The following is a 19,896-nucleotide window of genomic DNA, read 5'->3' as shown; positions in this document are numbered from 1 at the left end:
CCCTTCCTGTCTGACCTATAGTCTCCTGGTGCATTTGTAGCTCCTAGCACTATTTGATTACTACAAGGTCTTTATCACATCATTAAAGCCCTGTGGGAGCTAACAAACAGATGTCCAGCTTAAGAAAGCTGATACCCGTCAACCCGGCGGTACATGGCGTGTGTCTCACCACACACATACTTCTGACCCGGTGTCCTGCCCTTGCTGTGTGGGTTAAAGGAGCCATGGCTGCCACGGGCCGAGGTGCAAGGTCTTGCCTTGGTGGGAAACCTCTGTGTTTGGCATGATCTGCCTTCTCGGCAAGCGCAGAATCCCAGCCAAATCCAGCCCTTGTGTCATGTCTCCTGGCATTTCTCACTAGAAGTAAATTTGGTCCATGCTGTTAACTACCAGTCCCAACAAAGCAAAACATCTTCTCATCATCCTGAGGTAGCAGCTGAACTGCTGAACAGTTTTGCTCTCCTTTGTCTCCATTTATACTGCCCTTTAACCCTTTACTTTCCTTTCTCCTCTGGGTTGTGCTATATGCTTCCTGTCTCCTTTCACGTGTTTATTACATGCCTGTTTTCCCACTTCTTTTATCCTCCTTCCCTGCTTCTCTCTTGTAGCCCCGATAGTCTTACCTTTCACTTTTCCCTTTGCAGAATCCAGTCACCGCCTTTACGTTTTGCTTTTTCCTTCACCAGCCCCTTTGTGAAAGTCCTTACCCAGGTCTCTGCGAGTGGCCTGCATGCTCTTGCATTTCAGAGGGTGGCTATGAGAGGCTTGCCAGCTAGGCCTCACGATAGTTTAGAAGAGACAGATAGCGGGGCCAGAGCTTTTCTTTATTGCGGTTTCTTGTGCTATGCTGTAAGGGAGAAGAGAGCTGAGCAGGAAAAGGTGCTGAAGGAGGAGAGATTTTCTGGGGGGGGGCCCGAATGGCGGAGGCAGCCACCTGCAGAGGAATGCTTTCATGCCCATTGTGGGTCAAAAGCAGCAAGCAGAAGAGCTAGCTATGCCTGCGTAGCTTCAGATCTGGTGTGATGTTTGGCCACTGCACACTTCATTAGTACTTACTAAGTTTAACACGCATTTGTTATTCATCTTCACATGTCATGTCACTGTTTGAATTTGCTGAGCTTTAAGAGCAAAGTTTATCTCCGGGATGTCTTCAGAGAGCTTTTTCTACTCGCGTGCCCTGGGCAGAGCTTGGACTTATGTGTCATTCTTTGTTTTAACAGCTTCTTTGTTCAGTTTTTTATTTCAGTCTTTATTTTATTTTACCGTTCAACCTTCAAAAATGTATTTCATTTAATTTCATTTTATTTTTCAGACACCTCTTATTGAACCTCACATCCCACAACGTCCTACTAAAACCATTACACAGGTAATAGGACATAGGTGTGCTGTAGAGCCAGGCTGCTGCTAGACAAATGGAAATAACTCCTATTTCCAACATTGTGATGTGTATCAGCTGAAGTAATGCTTTCTGTTAGATGTGATAAGTATATGAGGCTTAAAATCCTGAATAAATACTACATCGCTCTGCAAAAGTAAGCATCTGTGCAAGGACTTTTACCTTAGGGAAAAGAGAACTTGTGGGGGTTTTTTTGCAGAAAGCAGTACAGAGATTGCAGAAAGTTTAAAATCTGTGTCTTGGTCCCTTTTTTTTCTCCATGATCACCAAGGTTCCTTCAGAAAAGATCCTCAGAGCTGGAAAGATTTTGCGGAATACAATTCTGTCCCGAGCACCTCACATGATAAGGGATCGTAAATACCATCTGAAGACTTACAGGTGTGTGAGCTGATTGTATAGAGGTCTCTGAATTTTTATGCCTGCCATCCTCTGATTTGTGATTTATGCCTTGCCATACTTGCAGGTCTCAAAAGGTCTGAAATTATTCTGTGATGCTATTTGAGTCTGGATGTTATGCAGTCTTTAATGGGCCTGGTAAATCTTTTCTCAAGTAATTTGACTGGAAATTGAGTCCATGATTGTGAACAGAGCGTTCACATTCAAAAACTCTTCCAAAGTTAATAGCATAGTTAGCTGGAATATTCTGTGCAATACCAAGTTAAAATGTAGATTCTGTTCTCTTTGTATAACAGTAAGAGATAATGGGAAAGTTCATTAATATATTACGTTACTGTACTGATTGCTACAGCAGTGTTGTTCAGCGTCGAGTTCTGAAAATTCAGCTGGTGAGAAACATTCGTTATGTCGGTTTTCTCCTCTATTTAAAATTATATTTGCTCAGTGTATTGCCAGGCTTTCTTATCTTCCTGCTGGTGGCAGCACTGCCTTGCTGAAATGAGATAACAATGGCACTTGTAGAATAGTAATATGACTTCAAAGAGTCAGAATCTATCTATGTTGGCTTAAGAAACAATCAATTTGTTTTAGTGTCTACTGTTTAAATCAAATATCTAATGCATTATTTAGAGTATATTTAAATAAAAATTGGTTTAAAATCTCTGAGTATGTCTTTTTCTAAATAGTCAATCAAAATGTTGGTGATCTGCTTTTGAGATAAGTGCATTGATTTTCCATATTTCAGTCCAAAATGTGTTTGGAGTTTGTGAGTTAATCTGAGAATATATCATGATATGCCATTGCTCATTGTTCCAGAAGAACAAAAGAGCATGTATGATAAATGAAGACCGGTGCTGGTCCAAACAATCGCACCATTTTATCTTATACATAATTGGGAAAAAACTCTTACTGTTCTCTCTTTGATTTTTTTTTAAATATGAAAGGCCAAAATTTAGATTGGGTCCAGGTGAGAGAAAGTTTTGTCATCAAAATGGGATTTTAATTGGAAGAGCATTATTTCAGCTCAATTTCAGCAATTTCAGTATTACCTATTTCCTTAGTCTCCGAAAGTGATGCATGAATTGTGAGCCACGAGAGCCTGTCTAGAAGGACTAGCCAGCTTCCTCTCTGTTCTGCGTGTGATCAGTTACAGATTTGTATGGGTTTGATCCCATTGCTTATTTGCTTCTGTTCTGCCGAGTATGACAAAAAATTTTATTTAGTTGACCATGTGGCTTTTTGGGTTTTTCCCCCCTCTTTGGGCATTCTCCAGACCTTGAGGCCTGTTGTTGTCTGCCTGTGGGTCATTCAGGAGCTGCGAGGTGACCAGCACCTACCATGACAGAGCCTCAGAAATGCTGTAGACAAACCAGTAGTCCCCAGATACAGTGTGGGCAGAGTTTGATTACAAATGGAGGAACACCCTCATAACACCCACTCTTCCCGTGGAGGCTGTTCTCATTGGCAAAGCTTTTACGGTGTTAGATGATTGTTTTAACACAGGATTCTGAAGAGCGTGAGGCTTTTGCTTTCCCATGGTATACGGAGAAGGTTTTCTTTGAAATCTAGGTTGGAGGTTATTGCACTGGTGCAACAGGTCTTATACCAGGTGCCACAGGCTCAATCTGATCCCCTGAACTTTGCATTTCCCAAAACACTTGTCATTCTGTTGAGGTGATCCTCTCAAAACTGAACACCTTCACTGGTATTTTAAGCATGTACGCATAGATGGTGGTATTGTGTTTTCCATAGCGAGATTTGACTAAGGTTAGACAGAGTTTAAGGTATCATTGTTCTTGGCAGACAGCGTGTGATCGCTCTCTGGCTAGCTGCCTTTTCATTTCTATCTATTCATTTGTCCTTCAGGCAATGCTGTGTGGGGACGGAACTAGTTGACTGGATGATGCAACAAAGTCCTTGTGTCCATTCACGAACCCAGGCTGTTGGCATGTGGCAAGTATTGCTGGAAGAAGGTGTTCTTAACCATGGTAAGATAGAGAAAATTAGCATCTTTACTAAAACATGGGCAACGTGTGACATCAGTGCCTCTCTAGATCTCTTTCATGAAAAACAAAGGGATCATGAGCCCAAAAGAAATGTTGCAGAACAGCTTGTTCGTTCGTAAATGCAGGTGCAACACACAGACAGTATTCCACGAATCTTGCTACCAATATACCTTTTTAACTTATGAGAATATTGAAAAGTAAACAAACAATTTATAATGATAACTCTGATACTTAGGAGTACACTGACTTGTTCATATATTGCAAGAGCTGGATAGCACTCAGGCCAAAACCAAAAGATGTATTACCATACACAAAACTGATCTTCATCAAAGATCTGCAGCATTTGGAAGTGAATGTGAGCACTTGTACTCGGATCCATAATTTTGGAATGATTTTTAGTGGATTTGGAATGGTTCCCAAATTCAGCACTCCAAATATTCCAGTGCAGATATCTGGGATTTTGTTAGTTTTCTGACTGTATTTTACATTGATTTTCAGTTTCCACTTGGCAGGATTTACTCAGTAACAGGATATTATAGCCCTCAAAAGGGTAGCTTTCTAAAGCAATATTCATATTTGAAGCTGTGCATGTACAGTTTTAGTAAATTCAGAAGAGCTGCTCTATTACAGTACACTTCCTTTTAACCTCTGTTGTGCTTCCCATATCCCAGAGAGGAATTTCCATGCTGAGAAGACAGATTGTTTCCACCGCTTCGTTACCCTAAGGGCTTTAGCTTTAATTCCTGCCAGATACTCCCTTGAACTCCCAGTTGCAAGCTGCATCATAGTATCCAACTCAACATCACTCTGACTTGCTTGGAAGACCAAGGGCTTGTCCTTTACCATATCATAGCCTCTTTTTAGATAAAGTTCTTATCTTGGCTGTCTTTCAGTTCAGTTCTTCCACCACGACACAGGTCGATGAACTTGCCCCTGGGATTATATCTTGATGATGTACATTTCTGGTACATCAGAAAGAGTTTAAATGCTTTTGTTACCTTTTAGCCCAGTCTGAAACATGTAGGGCAAGGTGTTCATGCTAGGGAACACCTCTTAGAAATTGATGATGTAACCATTTCCCCAGTGTGAATTATTTGCTTAAATAAAATGGTTTGAAACAAAACCAGATCTAATAAGAAAAAAACACACGCATGTATGTATACATGTATACATGTTGTGTATATGCACACATATGTATGTTGTAGAGAATAAGATCTGTCCCAGCTGAAACTGGGACACGCACAACACACATATATAGAAGCCTTTTAGAAAGCATTTGTAGTACACAATTTAAAAGTGTACCCTTCAAGCTACATAATTTGGATATATTTGAGAAATGAAGGTGTTTCATAATCTTGCAATTTCTCTGTAGCTTTCTTCCCTTCTTAACTAATAAAACTGTGATATATATGATGCTACACAAATTTCTACAAGGTTAACTTTAATGAGGAGAGCTTAGTGTCTCATATGTTGTGTTGTTCTCAGTGGACCAGGAACACCACTTTCAAGACAAATACTTGTTTTACCGATTTTTGGATGATGAGCGGGAAGATGCCCCTTTACCAACTGAGGAAGAGAAAAAGGAGTGTGATGAGGAGCTGCAGGATACTATGCTGCTTCTGTCTCAGATTGGGCCAGATGCTCACATGAGGATGATTCTTAGAAAACCGTAAGCACATTAATGAGTTAATATTATACATGAGCCTTCCTTGTGACATGGAAACAAGATAAATCTACATTTATTATCAGGCATCTTTTAGCCAGTTATTTCACTTCAGTGCCAGTTTGTTCGGTCTCTGAAGTTTTTAAGTCCGTATTAAATCATTTCCAGTCCTTATTAATGCTTATAAGTTGAACTGTGTGTTGAGAATCACCATCAAAGGCTTTGAATGCCATCATACTCACCTTGAGGAAAATGCTACATTATGATTTTTTACCTTGTTCCTGAGCCTCCCCAAAAGTAAGTTGTAGGTAACAGAAGAGTCCTGCTCTGTTAGCACTCTCTGTGTAGATGTGCCATTCAATTAACTATGCTGCTTTCAGTTGTGAGTAGAGTGGTAGGGTGGCAGCAGGTACCTTTCAAGTACAATTGCCAGTGGCAGGCATTAATTAGATTTATTCTTGATAGAACTTTATTGAATTAAGACAGGCTGGACGTGGCCTGTTGCGGTTTGCTAGCAAGGTGTGAAATGTGGATCTGTGGGTTTATTTATCCATTTTTATTGTTATAAAATCAACACATGCTCTCTGTACCTAGGCCACAGAGGATATCTGCCTAACCTTTTCATAGCTATCAGATCATGTCCTTTCACACATCGGTGGGCTAACCATCCTTTCAACAATATATTCTGGTCACACTGAAAACTGCGCTAAAGGCCTTTTTTATAGGCAGCTTTATAGTGACTTCAAAGCAACCAGTATAAACTCTGTTTGACCCTCCATTGAAGGCAACCTCTTCATTATGCAGGTAGTGTTTAAGGGCCACTGAGGACACATTTTACTGCTAATCAAGCACACTGAGAGTAATGAATTACTTAAACTCATCTCACTGAAGATTTACTTGTAAGGGTCAAATCAAGAAAGATACATACACAAAGCAGGATTCTGCTCCTTTGAGGCCATTGGAAAAGTTTGTCTTTGCTGTAGGATAGAAGTGGGCTCTGCCTACATGAGAAACTTTTTTGTACTAAAAATGTTTTGAATCTGCTTAACACAAGTGCTTGCTCCTGTTCTATTCCTGTCTTTATCCTTCCCCCGCTCCTTTCTTGTCTCTGTGTTGTCTGTTTAGATTGTAAGCTCATTTAGATGGCATTTTTCCAAAACCTGATAAAAACATCTAGTTTCAAAAGTGTCATCAGATACTTGTGCCTTTAAAAATAGGTATCACTGCCATGCAGCAATAGTTTTAAAAGTATAAATTCTCTTTCCTCTGTTTAATAGATGCCTAGTCAAACACAACCAAAGGATCACTCACTCCCTGTCACAGAAAATACATAGACAAACCAGACTGGGAGCATGGTGGTTCCATAAACCCTTATGGTGTCAGGGAAGCGAGTGAGGTGTTTTCCCCTCACATAGATGTCCTGTGCATTCTCGACTGGGGAGCGGAAGGGTTTCCTGCACCCATGAGCAGACACCTTTACCTCAGACTGACTGAGCAGGCTGGCTCTTGGAGAATTGCCCTTTTAGGTTAGCCTGGGTTTTGGCTGCCTACTACATTTGTTTTCCATCATAACTTTCAGAGCAGACAGTGTAAGTTTACCCTGGCAGGATCGATGTTGATTATCATCCACACTCCTTGCAGACAGCTGAAAGACTGGAATGATGCTGTGGAAAGTACTGCTTTCCCCTCTGTGTTGTCACTTGCATAGCATCATCTGAAAGAATATTCATAGGAGCTTTTTCATGCAATATAGTGAGGGGAAAGAGGTTTTCTCAAGACTGACAGCAATCTGACATCTTTCCCTATCCGTGTCCCTGAAAGTGCTTATTTTTGCTGCCCTTTGCTCATGGAAGCAAGCCTGTACTGCCAGGCACCGTATTATCTACCGTTCTAGTATTCAGTTTACATACGTTATGATTTTGTTAGTTGAAAATCCACCCTGGGCTGAGCTGTGCCAAAGCTGTTAAAATCTCCATGAATCCTCAGAGTCCTGCTAGTTTTGAGTAGACACGGTTACAGCTGCCAGAAGTTCAAGGAACTGTCAGGGCTTCAGAGATGGTGGCTCTAGCTGACCTGAACAGGACCCACAATTTTCAAACCAACACAGCTGCATTTTATAATAGTCACCATTTCCAGAGAGGTTGCAGAACTCAGATAATTACCCTGAAAGAAATAAGACAATATTCTTTGATGAGAAGATTACTTTGAGAATCTGATTGTATAATGAAGCTGTTGCTTTGAAAGGTACTTTCTATTGTTCAAAATCTGAAAATCTCTAGCAAAAAGTGTCACTTGTTTTGACAGCAGACTTAAAAAATTCTCTGTTTATTACATTAACTGCAGCATTTTAACTGTCAAACTGTGAAAGAATGTTCTATAGTTTAAAAAACAGAATAGAGCTCAGGGAAATTTTTGGCAGGCTCTTGTTGCTATTGGGTGGTTTTTTTTCTTTGGAAACACATACACTGAATGTGAAAATAGCTTTTTGTGAAGTAGCAAACAGCTCTCTGCTCCTTTTAATGCCTGGAGCACAGGTGCAGACCTTGAACAAGTCCCTAGAAAAATTATTATAGAATTAACACAGCTCTTCCTTACAAGTATTTCTGTCCTTCAGTATGAAAATACATCATGAAAACATTTTAATAGATATTTTTATTTGATTTTAATGGTGTTCAGATATAGGTAACTTGATGGTAAACCCTAATTAAATAGGATGCTATAATACATAGCTAAACATAATAACAGGAGTCTTTAAAGGGAGAATGATATTCATCAGACAACAGTATTTAACTCAGACGATATTATGGATTATATTCTTTTTTTTAATACTCTAGGCTACAGTAAGTTAGCAGTATGACTGAAATAATAAATCTGTGTTATATATTCTTGGTGACTTCACTCAGCAAAGTTTTTTCACAGTACAAAGACTGATATTACATGTGACCAGTAATCAAATTTTAGTGTCATTTGCAGAAGTAAGCTGGACAGGATGCTAGGGAGAGGAAGTGAAAACAAATCTAAACATGGTGAACAGCACAAAATACATACATAATCAAATAACAGTTATTGCTAAGAATCTATAGCTTTTTGAAGGTCTTGTAAAAATTAAGCAAGATATATTTATTCTCTTGTTCTTAAATTTTTTTATTTAAATATTCTACCCAGCTGTTAGTGGTAAGAACAACACTGGATTTCTCCATAAAGACTGTATTAAGTTCCATAGTCCTTGATGGAGTTTCCTGCCAACAACATTTAATAAAGCAAGTGTTATTCCTGGGACAGGAAATACAAATTATTTTTCCACATATCAGTTCACTTACATTGATGGGTACTATATGTGGTAAATGGTATTTATAGAGTTAATCAAGGAGCAGTGATTCAAGTACAAAGATTCTGTAATTAGCTTCCATGCTAGAGTAAGTGACCATGCATTCACTTCATCACTTTCACACTCAGAGGCAGGTAGTGGGTAAAATTATTAGTGTCTCCTATATATTCTTTGTGGTACTTGAAAACAAAATTTGTATTCCGGAAAGATATGCTTATTTGACATATAATCACAATGTCATGGGGTCTCTGATCTTTTGGCTTGTTCTTATTATTTGAGAATTTTCTGGTTAGCTGTGTAATAAAAATAATCAATAATATTGCTTGTATGTACATGGTTTGTCAATGGCAAAGTACTATGTTATTGTCAACATCCTAGTCACAGAGAAGCTCAATGTCTCTGACCTTGATAAATTCTCCAAACACTGAACAGTTTTTATTGATCACTTAATATCACCTGAGTTCTGCTGTTCATTAATGTGTAGCCTTGTTCTCTACCTATTCCATTTATTATCCTGTCTATAACCAGCTATTGCTGTTAGAGTGTGTCCCCTGCAGAAACTAGGTCTTTACACAGCAGGATCCTAGAAATCAACATCAGTGGGTCACCACACAGGTTTTACGGAAGCAGTGATGCCTAATATCTCTCCATGTGACATCTGCAGGCACAGTAGTAAAGACTGGGTACGTCCACTATAGATCATCGGTCCTCCCAATGTGCTAACACAGGAGGCAAATGAACATACCAAAAGAAGAGTGTACCCTTTTGTCTTGATAGAATTTGATGTATTAAGACATGATCCTTTTTATTTTAATTTCGTGTAGAAATTTGTTAATTTTTTACACTGTTTTCCATTTTCCAAAACATGCTGGCTTTGCAAGCATGTAATAGAGTTAATTTTTTTACTTGCTATGGGAAGTATTATTTGTTAAAATCCTTACCTTGCGTTTCTTAAATCTCCAGTGAAAGGTAGCCACTGCTGGCTTAGCTTTATTCTGCACTTAATTAAGCTGCTACTGCCCCACATAAATCACTAGGAATGGCAGCCTTATAATTTCAAGCCAAATTTAGAAATAGTAAAGAGTTTTTTGAGTCACTAGAGGGCACAGCAGTACCAAACCACTTTCTGTTTCTCCCTTAACTGTATGAGAAAAGAATAGTTTCATCGATTTTTTTTTTTTTTCTAAATTGGATTTTAATTTGGGGAATAATAAATGCATGTCATTGGTAAGTGAAGAATGGATGAAAAGTACAGCTTGCTTAGCAGAGATGTTGGTTGTCCTTATGTTTTCTATGACTTCTTCAGTACTTCTGAAAATCTCCATCAAGCTTCTTCTGTAAGAAGATGCAATATAACTGCAGAGTGGCATGATTGCTGGGTGCTTTCTCTACCTCACACATGATTAGGTGATTAGGCAGAAAACCTACAGAGCACTATATTTCTTTATATGACTTCCCTGATTCTCTAGATACTAGAACGTCCTGTAACGTTGACATTTTAGGAGGAAAACTTCTGTCAGAAAGGTTCATTGCGACATTTTTTTAGGACTGTCCAAAGATTCAACTGTGCTGTTAATTCTTTTGACACCACATGTTGCAGACAGCAGGATTTGGAACTGTGCACTAGCCTGTTCTTAATGTTGGCATGGAAACCTTCTCCTTTGAAACTCCTGCCCCTGGACTGGACTTCCTGTACCCCATTTCCTCATATCTTAAATGTATCCTCTCTCCCTTCTTATGACTAGATTGCTCTTTTCTTCTGTTCTTGGCCCATGGATTTAATTATTTATATTCTTCTTTTCACAAATGTAAAGCACATTGTTTGAAAGGACTTAGTCCTATAAAAGTAACTTGGGATAATGCTTTAAAGGATTTTTTTTTCCTCTGTGTGTGTGTATGTAACTCCAATGCACTGCCTGAAATTATATCACAGGAGAATTTGTCCTTTTAGAAAGTAGGATTGTATTAGACACTTCAACCGAAGAGGATCTTGCCTGTGGGCAAAAGATCAGGAGTTACTCAAGCTCCTACAAATCCTTCTCATAGGTACCGTTTATTAGATCCTCCAAAGCATCTCTGGCACATGGTAGTCCTCAGAGTATTTATATCCTTTTTTAGCAATCAGAAATTTTTGCAGTGCATAGACTACAAAAATGCAATTATTGCAGTCGCAGTGAAATGTTGTATAAATTCCTCATTCCTTGTTGTGCTATAGGATTATTCCTTCATCAATGTATGCTTTTTATTAATGGCAGCTTCTTGTATTTTTCAGTGAGAGAAGTTGAAACTACTGAGTGGTTCTGATTTACCTTTGTGGCTAAACAACAGCACTCAGCATTAACTCTGCAGCAGTCATTTACTGTCCTCCAAGATGCACTGCTGCGTCTCCCAATTTGTTCAGCAGAAATTCACGCACTCCTTTATAAACCACTACTACTGTCTGTTTGCTACAACTAATTAGCGGCACATGCAAAAAAGAGTGCAGGTCCCACACTCAGGAGTCCTTTTGAAAGGAACAGATCTTTATGTACCATTTCTGATTTATCTGACCATTTTACATATAGAACACTTGATTTCATCTGGAAAGCTGCCTAATCAGGATCTCTCTAAAGTGGTTGCCATGGCTGCTGCTCGGTGTCATTCAGGTGGTTTCGTAGTGCTTCCATCCTTTGTGTGTTTCAGTCCTCCGGCCAGAACCATTGTTTAGTCCCTGTTTATTGACAATGTACCCTTCATTAGACACTACAACAGCATTTTGTGTTGTTTTGTACTTCTCTGATTTTGGGCATTTATTGCATTTTGCTGTCCTTTTGTCTTCTCTGTATAGGCCTGGACAGAGAACTGTAGATGACTTAGAATTTATATATGAGGAACTTCTTCACATTAAGGCCTTATCTCATCTTTCTACCACAGTAAGTATTCTTAAAAATATAACTCATTACCAAAAGGGACGTTGAATTTTGGCTTCTGATGCTTTACTAGAATTGGAGTGCCTATAACCCTTTCCATTTATACTTGCCATGCAAAGAAGTTATTTCCACCTGTGAGGACTGCCCAAGCACTATGCAGATTTAGGTTGTCTTTTGGATTTCAGATATAATTCTTTTCATATGTTTCTGCACAGCTGCTACCTCGCCCACTTGGCACAGGTGCTCCCATCTAGGTCCATATCTGAGTTTAAATTAAGATGCTTGCAATCTGACCTGACACCTGGGAATGTGGTGCTCCTGAATTTTGCAGAATAGATGTCTGATTTCTGAACTGTAAGAAGTCTTGGCTTGGACCAGTTAGGAGGGGGAATTACACAGTGCAGAAAGGTGTACAGGGTAATGCTGGCTGGTTAGTTTGGTCGTTGAGTGAAGGAAGCCTCATTAGACACCTTCTCTCTGAGTGGGCAAGAACAATGTAGAGAACCAAGAATAGATGAAATGGAGAAAATGCCTTGGAGGAGAGAAGGCAAATGTTTAAAGTCTCACCATCACTGACACACTGTGTAGGTAACTGAAGCAAGCTAAATAGCACTTGGTAGCAGCAAGATGCGGGTGCTTTCAGAAAAAGGAAGCCAGTCAGAAAGTAGATTTATGTTTGGCAATAGCTCCTTTGGAAGCTCTTGATATTTTCAGTAATTCTCAGCTAACTTGGACAGATGCAGCTAATAATGAAGCTACAGAAGTATTACAGAAAGATAGTGCGCTGTGCAAACATACAACACCTGAGCAATGTTTTTTGAAAAGACTATGTAACCAGATTTAGTAACTGAGCTAAGAGGGAACAGCTAGACAAAATCCTTAAGCATCTCTGGGATGCAGAAAGTATTTAAAGAAAGACTTCTGTAACATCCAGAAATCACACTTTTCAAATCAAACAAAAGAAACTACCCAAGGTAGAGAGATACTGAGAGGGTGTGGGAAACACTCAATACTACAGACATAACCCAGAACAAAAAAACCTGAAACATGGAACGTTTGCAGCTCAGAAGAAATTCAGACTTGGTCAGAATCCACAGCAGATAGCATATAGAACAAAAATGGCAAATGATACAAACTGCAAGAAGTACTTGGCATTTTGAAGAAGTGCAATTAATTCTATGTTTAGTAGGAATTTGGAAATGCCAGCATATTACATGCAGCATGAACCAAAGCAGAAGACAGAAACCATGACCAGTCTAGAGGAAGCCTTCAGAGGAGCAACAAACAGCATTGCTTCTATGAACCATAAGATTAATGGTCAATCAACTTGGAAGCAGATGGAATGTATATTCATTTTAAGCAAGCTGTAATTCCTAAAGTATTAAGTTTTCTAGATATGCCACGAGCAGTGGGAAGTAAAATGGATAAAAGTCAAGTTACATGGTGGTGAACCCTGCTAGAGAAGCCTGTGAAGTTAATATATGAATGAAAAACAATTACATAATACAGTGTTAAAATGAAATTCTTGGCTTCATCAAGAGGATTCATACACTGAAGAGGCAAATGACTGAAACAACTGTGAAGACATCTCAGGACGTACAAGGACAGGAACGCTCTCTGCAATGTGCAGAACAGTGCTAATGGAGCTGTGTTTCCAATACTCATGAAAGCATCATTGCCTTCAGGCAGAGGCTATAAAAGAGCTCGGTGAGCTAACAGTTATAGAAATCACAGACCTTTGGGTGCGTTCACTGCTGGTGTATTATAAAATTCTGTCCAAACACCTCTGTTTATCCCTCTTCTCCAGACTGCAACAAAGATTGCTTTGTACTGGCTGTCAGGAAGGAGTTCTGGGAGAGGTGGCTGGTCTGGTGTGTTTATGCTTGGTGCCTGAGTAAAGGTTTGGTGGGTGCCCTTAGGACATCAGAGCCTAAGTTTGTCCACCGATCTTAGGAGATACCTCCACCAGACTCTCATCTGGATTGTGTCCAGAATTTGAGAGTTCCACCCCAAGTTTTTCTTCATGGCTTAAATTTTTTTTTCAATTTAAACAGTTGGGAGAATAGTGTGAAAACATTGTTCTAAATATATGTTGGAGCCAGCTTTTGATGGTTAAGTTACACGGTAGTACCTCTGTCACCAGCTGACATTCTCTGAAAACAGGAATCCCACTAGTTGGAAATCAGCCTCCAGGTCCTTGGAGACTTGCAACTGTATGAAGAGAAACAGAAGGCACACAGGAAAACTCAGGATAATATGAGGTTCCCAGTGCTGCTACTATTTTGTGCAAGTAACACTAACAGTGTTTGCAGTGAGAAAAAGCAGTTGCGAACAGTGGCTCACTAGAGGTAACTGCCCAGTCAGTCATAAGAGCTAATCACACCAGAGCAACCCAAACCCAGTGAGGAGCGGGCTGACACCAAGCCCAGTGTCACGTTCTCTGGTTCCTGGATGAGGTAGTGAGCTGGCCGCTTTGCCCGGGAAGCTGTCAGGCAGAGAGGGGCCTCAGCAGGTCCAGATGGCTGTGCCTCACAGCTCAACACAGCAGAAGTGGCCAGGCTTGTGTCAGTAAGGGGAAGGATACCAATTTCTCAGGGAAGAGCAGGAGTCCTGCAGAGCCCTATGAAGTAATTGACAATTGCTACCTGTCTTCTGTGATAGATTAACTATTGCTGTTTGAAATTTTCCATCATGTTAATGTTAATGTTAATTGTTAATGATGGTTTCATGCGTGTGTGTAAGAAGAAAGATGTGGAGACCTGGATCTTAAAGATGCCCTTGTCTGAGCTATTTGGAACCAGGAAATGTGGAGGTTTGTGTTCTGTCAAGCAGATCAGTAGGAAACAGGACATCAAATGAAGCAGCCCATTGTCTGGCTGTGTGACTCTGAATGAGTGCTGAACGATGCAGAGGGAAGGAAAGCAGTAACTGGGGTATATTATGTGACTTCCTCTCATCAGGAAGAATAAGATCTATACAAAACCTATAATTTCTCTCTCTTTATTTTAAGGTAAAGCGAGAATTGGCAGGTGTCCTCATTTTTGAGTCACATCCCAAAGCAGGAACGGTCTGTAAGTAAATGGAGTCCTGTCAGATCTTTCTCATCTGTAGTATGAACATTTAAATTCTTAATGTTTAAATTACAAGAGCAAAACTGGAATGCGCTCTTCAAACTTGAGTGGCCTTCAGTGTTTAAAACCTGATGTAATAGGTGTTGGCTTAGTCTGTTGCCAATTGTAGGAACAGTACCAAAATTAATTCTATATTCTTGGTGGGATGTATGTATCACCTACAGTTTGGGCATGCTTTTATCTAGAATTTTGGGTTGGACCAATCTTTATTTAAATTGCATTTTAATGTTACCCCTGTATTAAAAAAGAAAATGCTGCACAAAATAAAGGATATAAAATGTTAATTTACTCAGATGTGCTTATACTAAGAAGTTTTGCCAAATGAATGTCAAATTCACAGCGACTAGAGAACTGGGTTAGAGCATGGTGCTACTGGTGGGATCCAAATCTGTGTGCTGAGTAGTAGTTGATAACCTGACAGGTATCGATAGTTGTTACAATTGTCATAGAAAACAAAAGTAACTTTCACATCCGTGTAATGAAATGACTACTATATGAGTGTGGGGTTTTTTTCTAAAATCTGAAGGCAATTGCTTTTAAAATCATAGTGTGCCCTTTTTAAACGTAGACATTAGTATGATTGCAGTACAGTTACCTTAGATTTTATTGAGTGCAGAATCTGGCCCATTTATATTTTGAATAACTATATTCTCACCATAACATCTTTTCTCTCTCTTGTAGTATTTAATCAGGGAGAAGAAGGCACTTCTTGGTACATTATCCTAAAGGGATCCGTAAACGTAGTCATTTATGGCAAGGTATTTTTTTCAGAAGCCTTTGTATATAATTCTTATTATTAAAATGTTAAGAGTAAACTGAAGGAATACAGTTTAATTTAAAGCAAAATTACTTTGTCTGAGGAAACAAAATGAATGCAATTTTTATTAAGAAATGATCCAGTGGTTTCACTGATTATACTTCCGGTTGATTGCTTTATAATTTCAGGATACATTACACACTTTCTGAATATAATTCAGAAAAGTTATAGGACAAAGTAATGTGCTGGAATTCAGTGAATTGCCAGACTTTTGTCTCATGGGGGGTTTCGCCCTGTCCCTTTGCCACCATATTTTCTTCTATTTGTACATCTAACTTCTCTCATGGATGTCAGGCATGTCTGAAAGGAGTACTGCTTTGCGACTAGTCATTCTGAGGTTGGATGAATGGCTCCCAAATTTATGCCAGCTCTTCATTTTAGTTAAGCTATAGACTGAAAAGCATCTCTATTAAATTTCCTGTTTATGAGAGAGATTTTTCAAGGCAAAAAATAGGACTTTGATACACAGGAATCCCTTGAGTCTTCAGAAATCTTTAAAAATTTAGAAATCCCTACTTCCATACTGATTTCTCATTCAGTGACAGAACCCTCCATTCTGAACACCAAGCACTTCACCAAAATGTAGCATAGAGGCCCTGATGCTAAGTCATTTCCTAAGTAACCCATGTTTAGCTACATTTTTTACAACACTGGGTAGGCTAGATCCTCTCTTACTATAAATTGGAGTAAATAGAGCACTGCTGATTTACACCAGCTGAGGATGTAGTGTTACATGTTATTTCTGCAAACTTAATTTTATTTTTTACGGCCTCTATAAATAAAAAACAAACAACTCGACAACTTTCTGTCTTCAGCAGGGGTAGAAGAGTCCTTCAAGCTGAATGTAATTTCAGAGAACAAGCCAATTCTTTTCTATTCTTGCTTTTCTTTAGTAATAACCAGCTATCAAGTATTGTATCCTCATCATTATTTTGGCAGTTGATTTCCTGCCAAATAGATTTGATTTGGTATTTGATTGTGAAGTCCAGTGTTTGTACAAGGACTTTCAATACAATCCAGAGTAATGATGGTTTTTTGCATGTAAATGTTTTGCTCTGTGCAGGGTGTGGTATGTACTCTACATGAAGGAGATGATTTTGGCAAGTTAGCACTAGTGAATGATGCTCCCAGAGCAGCATCCATTGTTCTGCGTGAAGACAACTGCCACTTCTTGAGAGTAGACAAGGAAGACTTCAACAGGATCCTTAGGGTAAGAGTGGGAAGGGCCACCCCAACAGCATATCAGAACTTGCAGATTTTTCTAGAGTTTGTCTTATTTTCATGGATATATTGCTATTGATAACCTTGTTTGAAGCGTCCCTAATTACAGAACAGAGATGCGACAGTCTAGAAGATCAAGTGAAGAATATATTAATCAGCTTTCCTCTTGTTCTGTTCATAGCTCAGCCATGAAAATGGAACCAAACGCAATCCTTTGTTTCTCACATTTCTGTGGTCTAGAATTTTTCAAGTGCTCATTTTTTTCTTCTGCTGTCCAGGATTTCTGGGTGATCTTTCATCCAAATATTGGATAAAACAAGATCAGCCATTCTCCCAGATAGGTCAGTGTCAGGTACCTTAAACTCAGTAGATTCAAGGCAGAATCAAGTGGCAAATTAAGTAGGCTGCAGGTAAGTAAATACACAGATGCCTTTATCAGAGAGCTCTAGAAAGATACTCCCAGACTAATTTTACAGTTACTCACATTAGGGCAAATATGTTCCTAAGTCCAGCTGCAGTTCTATAAATACAGGCAGTTTTGTGGTCATTCATAGTATAGGAAGTCAAAACCAGTATCTTTCTGTATTCAAATATATACATGCCCAGTATTGCAGCAATAAAACCAGTCCAGAGTACTGTGCTAGAAAAATGATGTAAGATCATGTTTACTGTATAAAAGGAATGAGGATCCCATTGGTAGTAAGGTTGGGTTGGCCATGGAGACTCCCAGCTGATTTAGCTTTGGTTGATACTTCAAAGAAGATTAAAGTCTCCCTGATTTTAATCTGTGTTATTTGAATGCACATTACATTCAATTCTTTTTTTCTTTTTTCTACTGTGATAGGGTAGTAGAAAATGAAAAGTTTACTGACAGTTTACTGAGCCAAGACTTGCTATATAAGTGCCATTTTCTTTTCTTGTTGAGAAGACAGAAGTCAGATTACAGATAATCATGTTCATGTATAAGTGGGGACAGAGATTACATTACATGTGAAAGGTCTGGGATTTGGGCTCTGCTTTCTGGCAACCCTTTTTCCTTTGCATAGGCAGAGATTTTTTACGTGGTTCTTGCTCTAGTCCCTCCCACAATTCTTTACCTCTTCCTCTAGTGCCAGTGCTTCCCTCTTGATTCTGTCTGGGAGAAAAGCAGAATAAAGATAGATAAATACAGGGGAAAAGAACCAACCCCAGAGTCTTTTGTGTTCAAAAGTCACGCACTTTTTTAGAGTCACTAGTCAGCCAAATCAGGTGCAATTACTTTATTAAAAGTAACTTGTCTTGCAGGATGTGGAAGCAAATACAGTAAGACTCAAAGAACATGACCAAGATGTCTTGGTGTTGGAGAAGATCCCAGCAGGAAACAGAGTTTCTAATCAAGGAAACTCACAGCCTCAGCACAAGTATGTTTTCATTCAATAGTTCAAATGTCAGACAATGATTAACCTTTTCATACGGTATTATTATCCAAACAATAGCATATTCCCCCTTTCTGTGGAAGAATGCAGTGCATATAAAGTGGGGTTTTTTTAATCATCAGCTGATCACATGCCCCATACTGGATAATATATCCATTTCCAGCAGCACACCAGTTCTATGTCTTTACACAATAATTCTCTAAAGATCTCACTGTAAATACTTATCTCATGTAATAGCTTCTAAATAGACTGCACATGGAGAATGCTGAAACCTTATTAAGCTGAGCTACTGTGTAAAATACGTGAGGAAAATACTTTGTTTTATTGTTAAGTACAGATATTTTCATCTTGGATTTTGAGCTCTGGATTCTAATAAGAGTTTGCTAGGTACAATTTATGTACAAAACTAAGATCTCATGCAATGAACGTTGCACAGCTTATCTTACAGAATAGGTTTGCACTGTAATAACAATATTCATTATGTTTTCTTTACTTTCTTACTGAAAGGGCAAAAGTACAATTCTGTTTGGATACTACTGCGATAAGAGTAGAGTGAGGCTATTATCATTCCAAATGTTGGTAAAACCCCTAAAGGCTTTGTAAAAACGTTATTTGCAAATGGATGCGCAATTTTCTTCAGAAACAACTGCAGCAAAATAAGCACCAAGAAGTTTTGAATCCTTTACGATAGACCATACTTTTTCTCAAAGGAAAAGCTAATTTACTGTGAGATATTTTGAGTATAGTTTTTATCTGATCTGGGATTTCATATACCTGTTTTATCTGCCTAACTGAATGTAAAGATTTGTAAAAATCTGTGAAGGGTTGAATAAACAATTCCTTGGGTTTTTTTTATACACACATTTCACATATTTCAGAAACTGTCATTTCATCTTTCACTTGATCTATTGGAAAAAACAAAGTATGCCCCCAGGAAAACATGTACTCTTACAACAAATTTTTCATTGTCTAAATGGGGGAAACTTGACTGCAGCTGGTGGACTTGCATCAGCAGCTGCAATGCAGAGCAACTTGGTTATAGCTTTAAATGCATTTTCTTGGGTCTGATAAATTTTTCATACTTAAAAAGTGAAAGTTTAATTTAAACATACTTCAAACACTACCTTCCTTGCAAACTGTTTGCACAAGCATTATTTGTATTACTTAACATTTTCTTGTTCAGAATTTGATAAAAATAGCTAAAGACATTGATGGTCTTTGGTTAAGTTAGGCTGTATTTTAGAGCTTACATTCCAGAAATCTTTTCAGGTAAAGCTCAGAATTTCATTTCTATATATATTTCATGCATTTGGTCAGCTTTTTGGTACTAATCAATGTGCCAGCAAGGCAGCTTTTGCTGATAATAATGACAAACAGATATAAGCTACACAGTTCACTGTCTGTTTTTCGGCAGTCAGATTACTTTGTTAATACTGTGTTGGCAGCATCTTTTTGTTTAATATATTTCTAAGTGATTTCACTGAGTTTGGAGATAACATTGTTTCTTTTGTTAGTAAATAGAGTAAGTGGTTACATTTATGATTGAGAGTCCAAATCAAAGTTACTGGTGCATTCTGATTTCCAGAATGTGTTACTGGAATGTGTTAGCTGAGT

General features: G+C 38.7%; 1 protein-coding gene across 6 annotated transcripts in view; it reads left to right on the top strand.

The window, feature by feature from the left end:
• The window catches only part of RAPGEF4 (Rap guanine nucleotide exchange factor 4), a 209,043-nt gene that overhangs the window by 149,823 nt on the left and 39,324 nt on the right, over nucleotides 1-19,896 (top strand). For 5 of the 6 annotated variants that reach the window (XM_080399585.1, XM_080399586.1, XM_080399583.1 and 2 more), the window contains 9 exons: nucleotides 1,313-1,366; nucleotides 1,668-1,774; nucleotides 3,659-3,780; nucleotides 5,284-5,467; nucleotides 11,617-11,701; nucleotides 14,709-14,769; nucleotides 15,511-15,587; nucleotides 16,710-16,856; nucleotides 18,152-18,267. In XM_080399585.1, the coding sequence (XP_080255711.1) occupies nucleotides 1,313-1,366; nucleotides 1,668-1,774; nucleotides 3,659-3,780; nucleotides 5,284-5,467; nucleotides 11,617-11,701; nucleotides 14,709-14,769; nucleotides 15,511-15,587; nucleotides 16,710-16,856; nucleotides 18,152-18,267 (953 nt within the window). The remainder of the gene's footprint in view (nucleotides 1-1,312; nucleotides 1,367-1,667; nucleotides 1,775-3,658; nucleotides 3,781-5,283; nucleotides 5,468-11,616; nucleotides 11,702-14,708; nucleotides 14,770-15,510; nucleotides 15,588-16,709; nucleotides 16,857-18,151; nucleotides 18,268-19,896) is intronic. The other variant, XM_080399584.1, reaches the window with a different exon arrangement.

This window comes from Falco punctatus, assembly GCF_963210335.1.
Source record: "Falco punctatus genome assembly, chromosome: 8".
Classification (NCBI taxonomy): domain Eukaryota; kingdom Metazoa; phylum Chordata; class Aves; order Falconiformes; family Falconidae; genus Falco; species Falco punctatus.
This window is presented reverse-complemented; position numbering and strand designations above follow the sequence as displayed.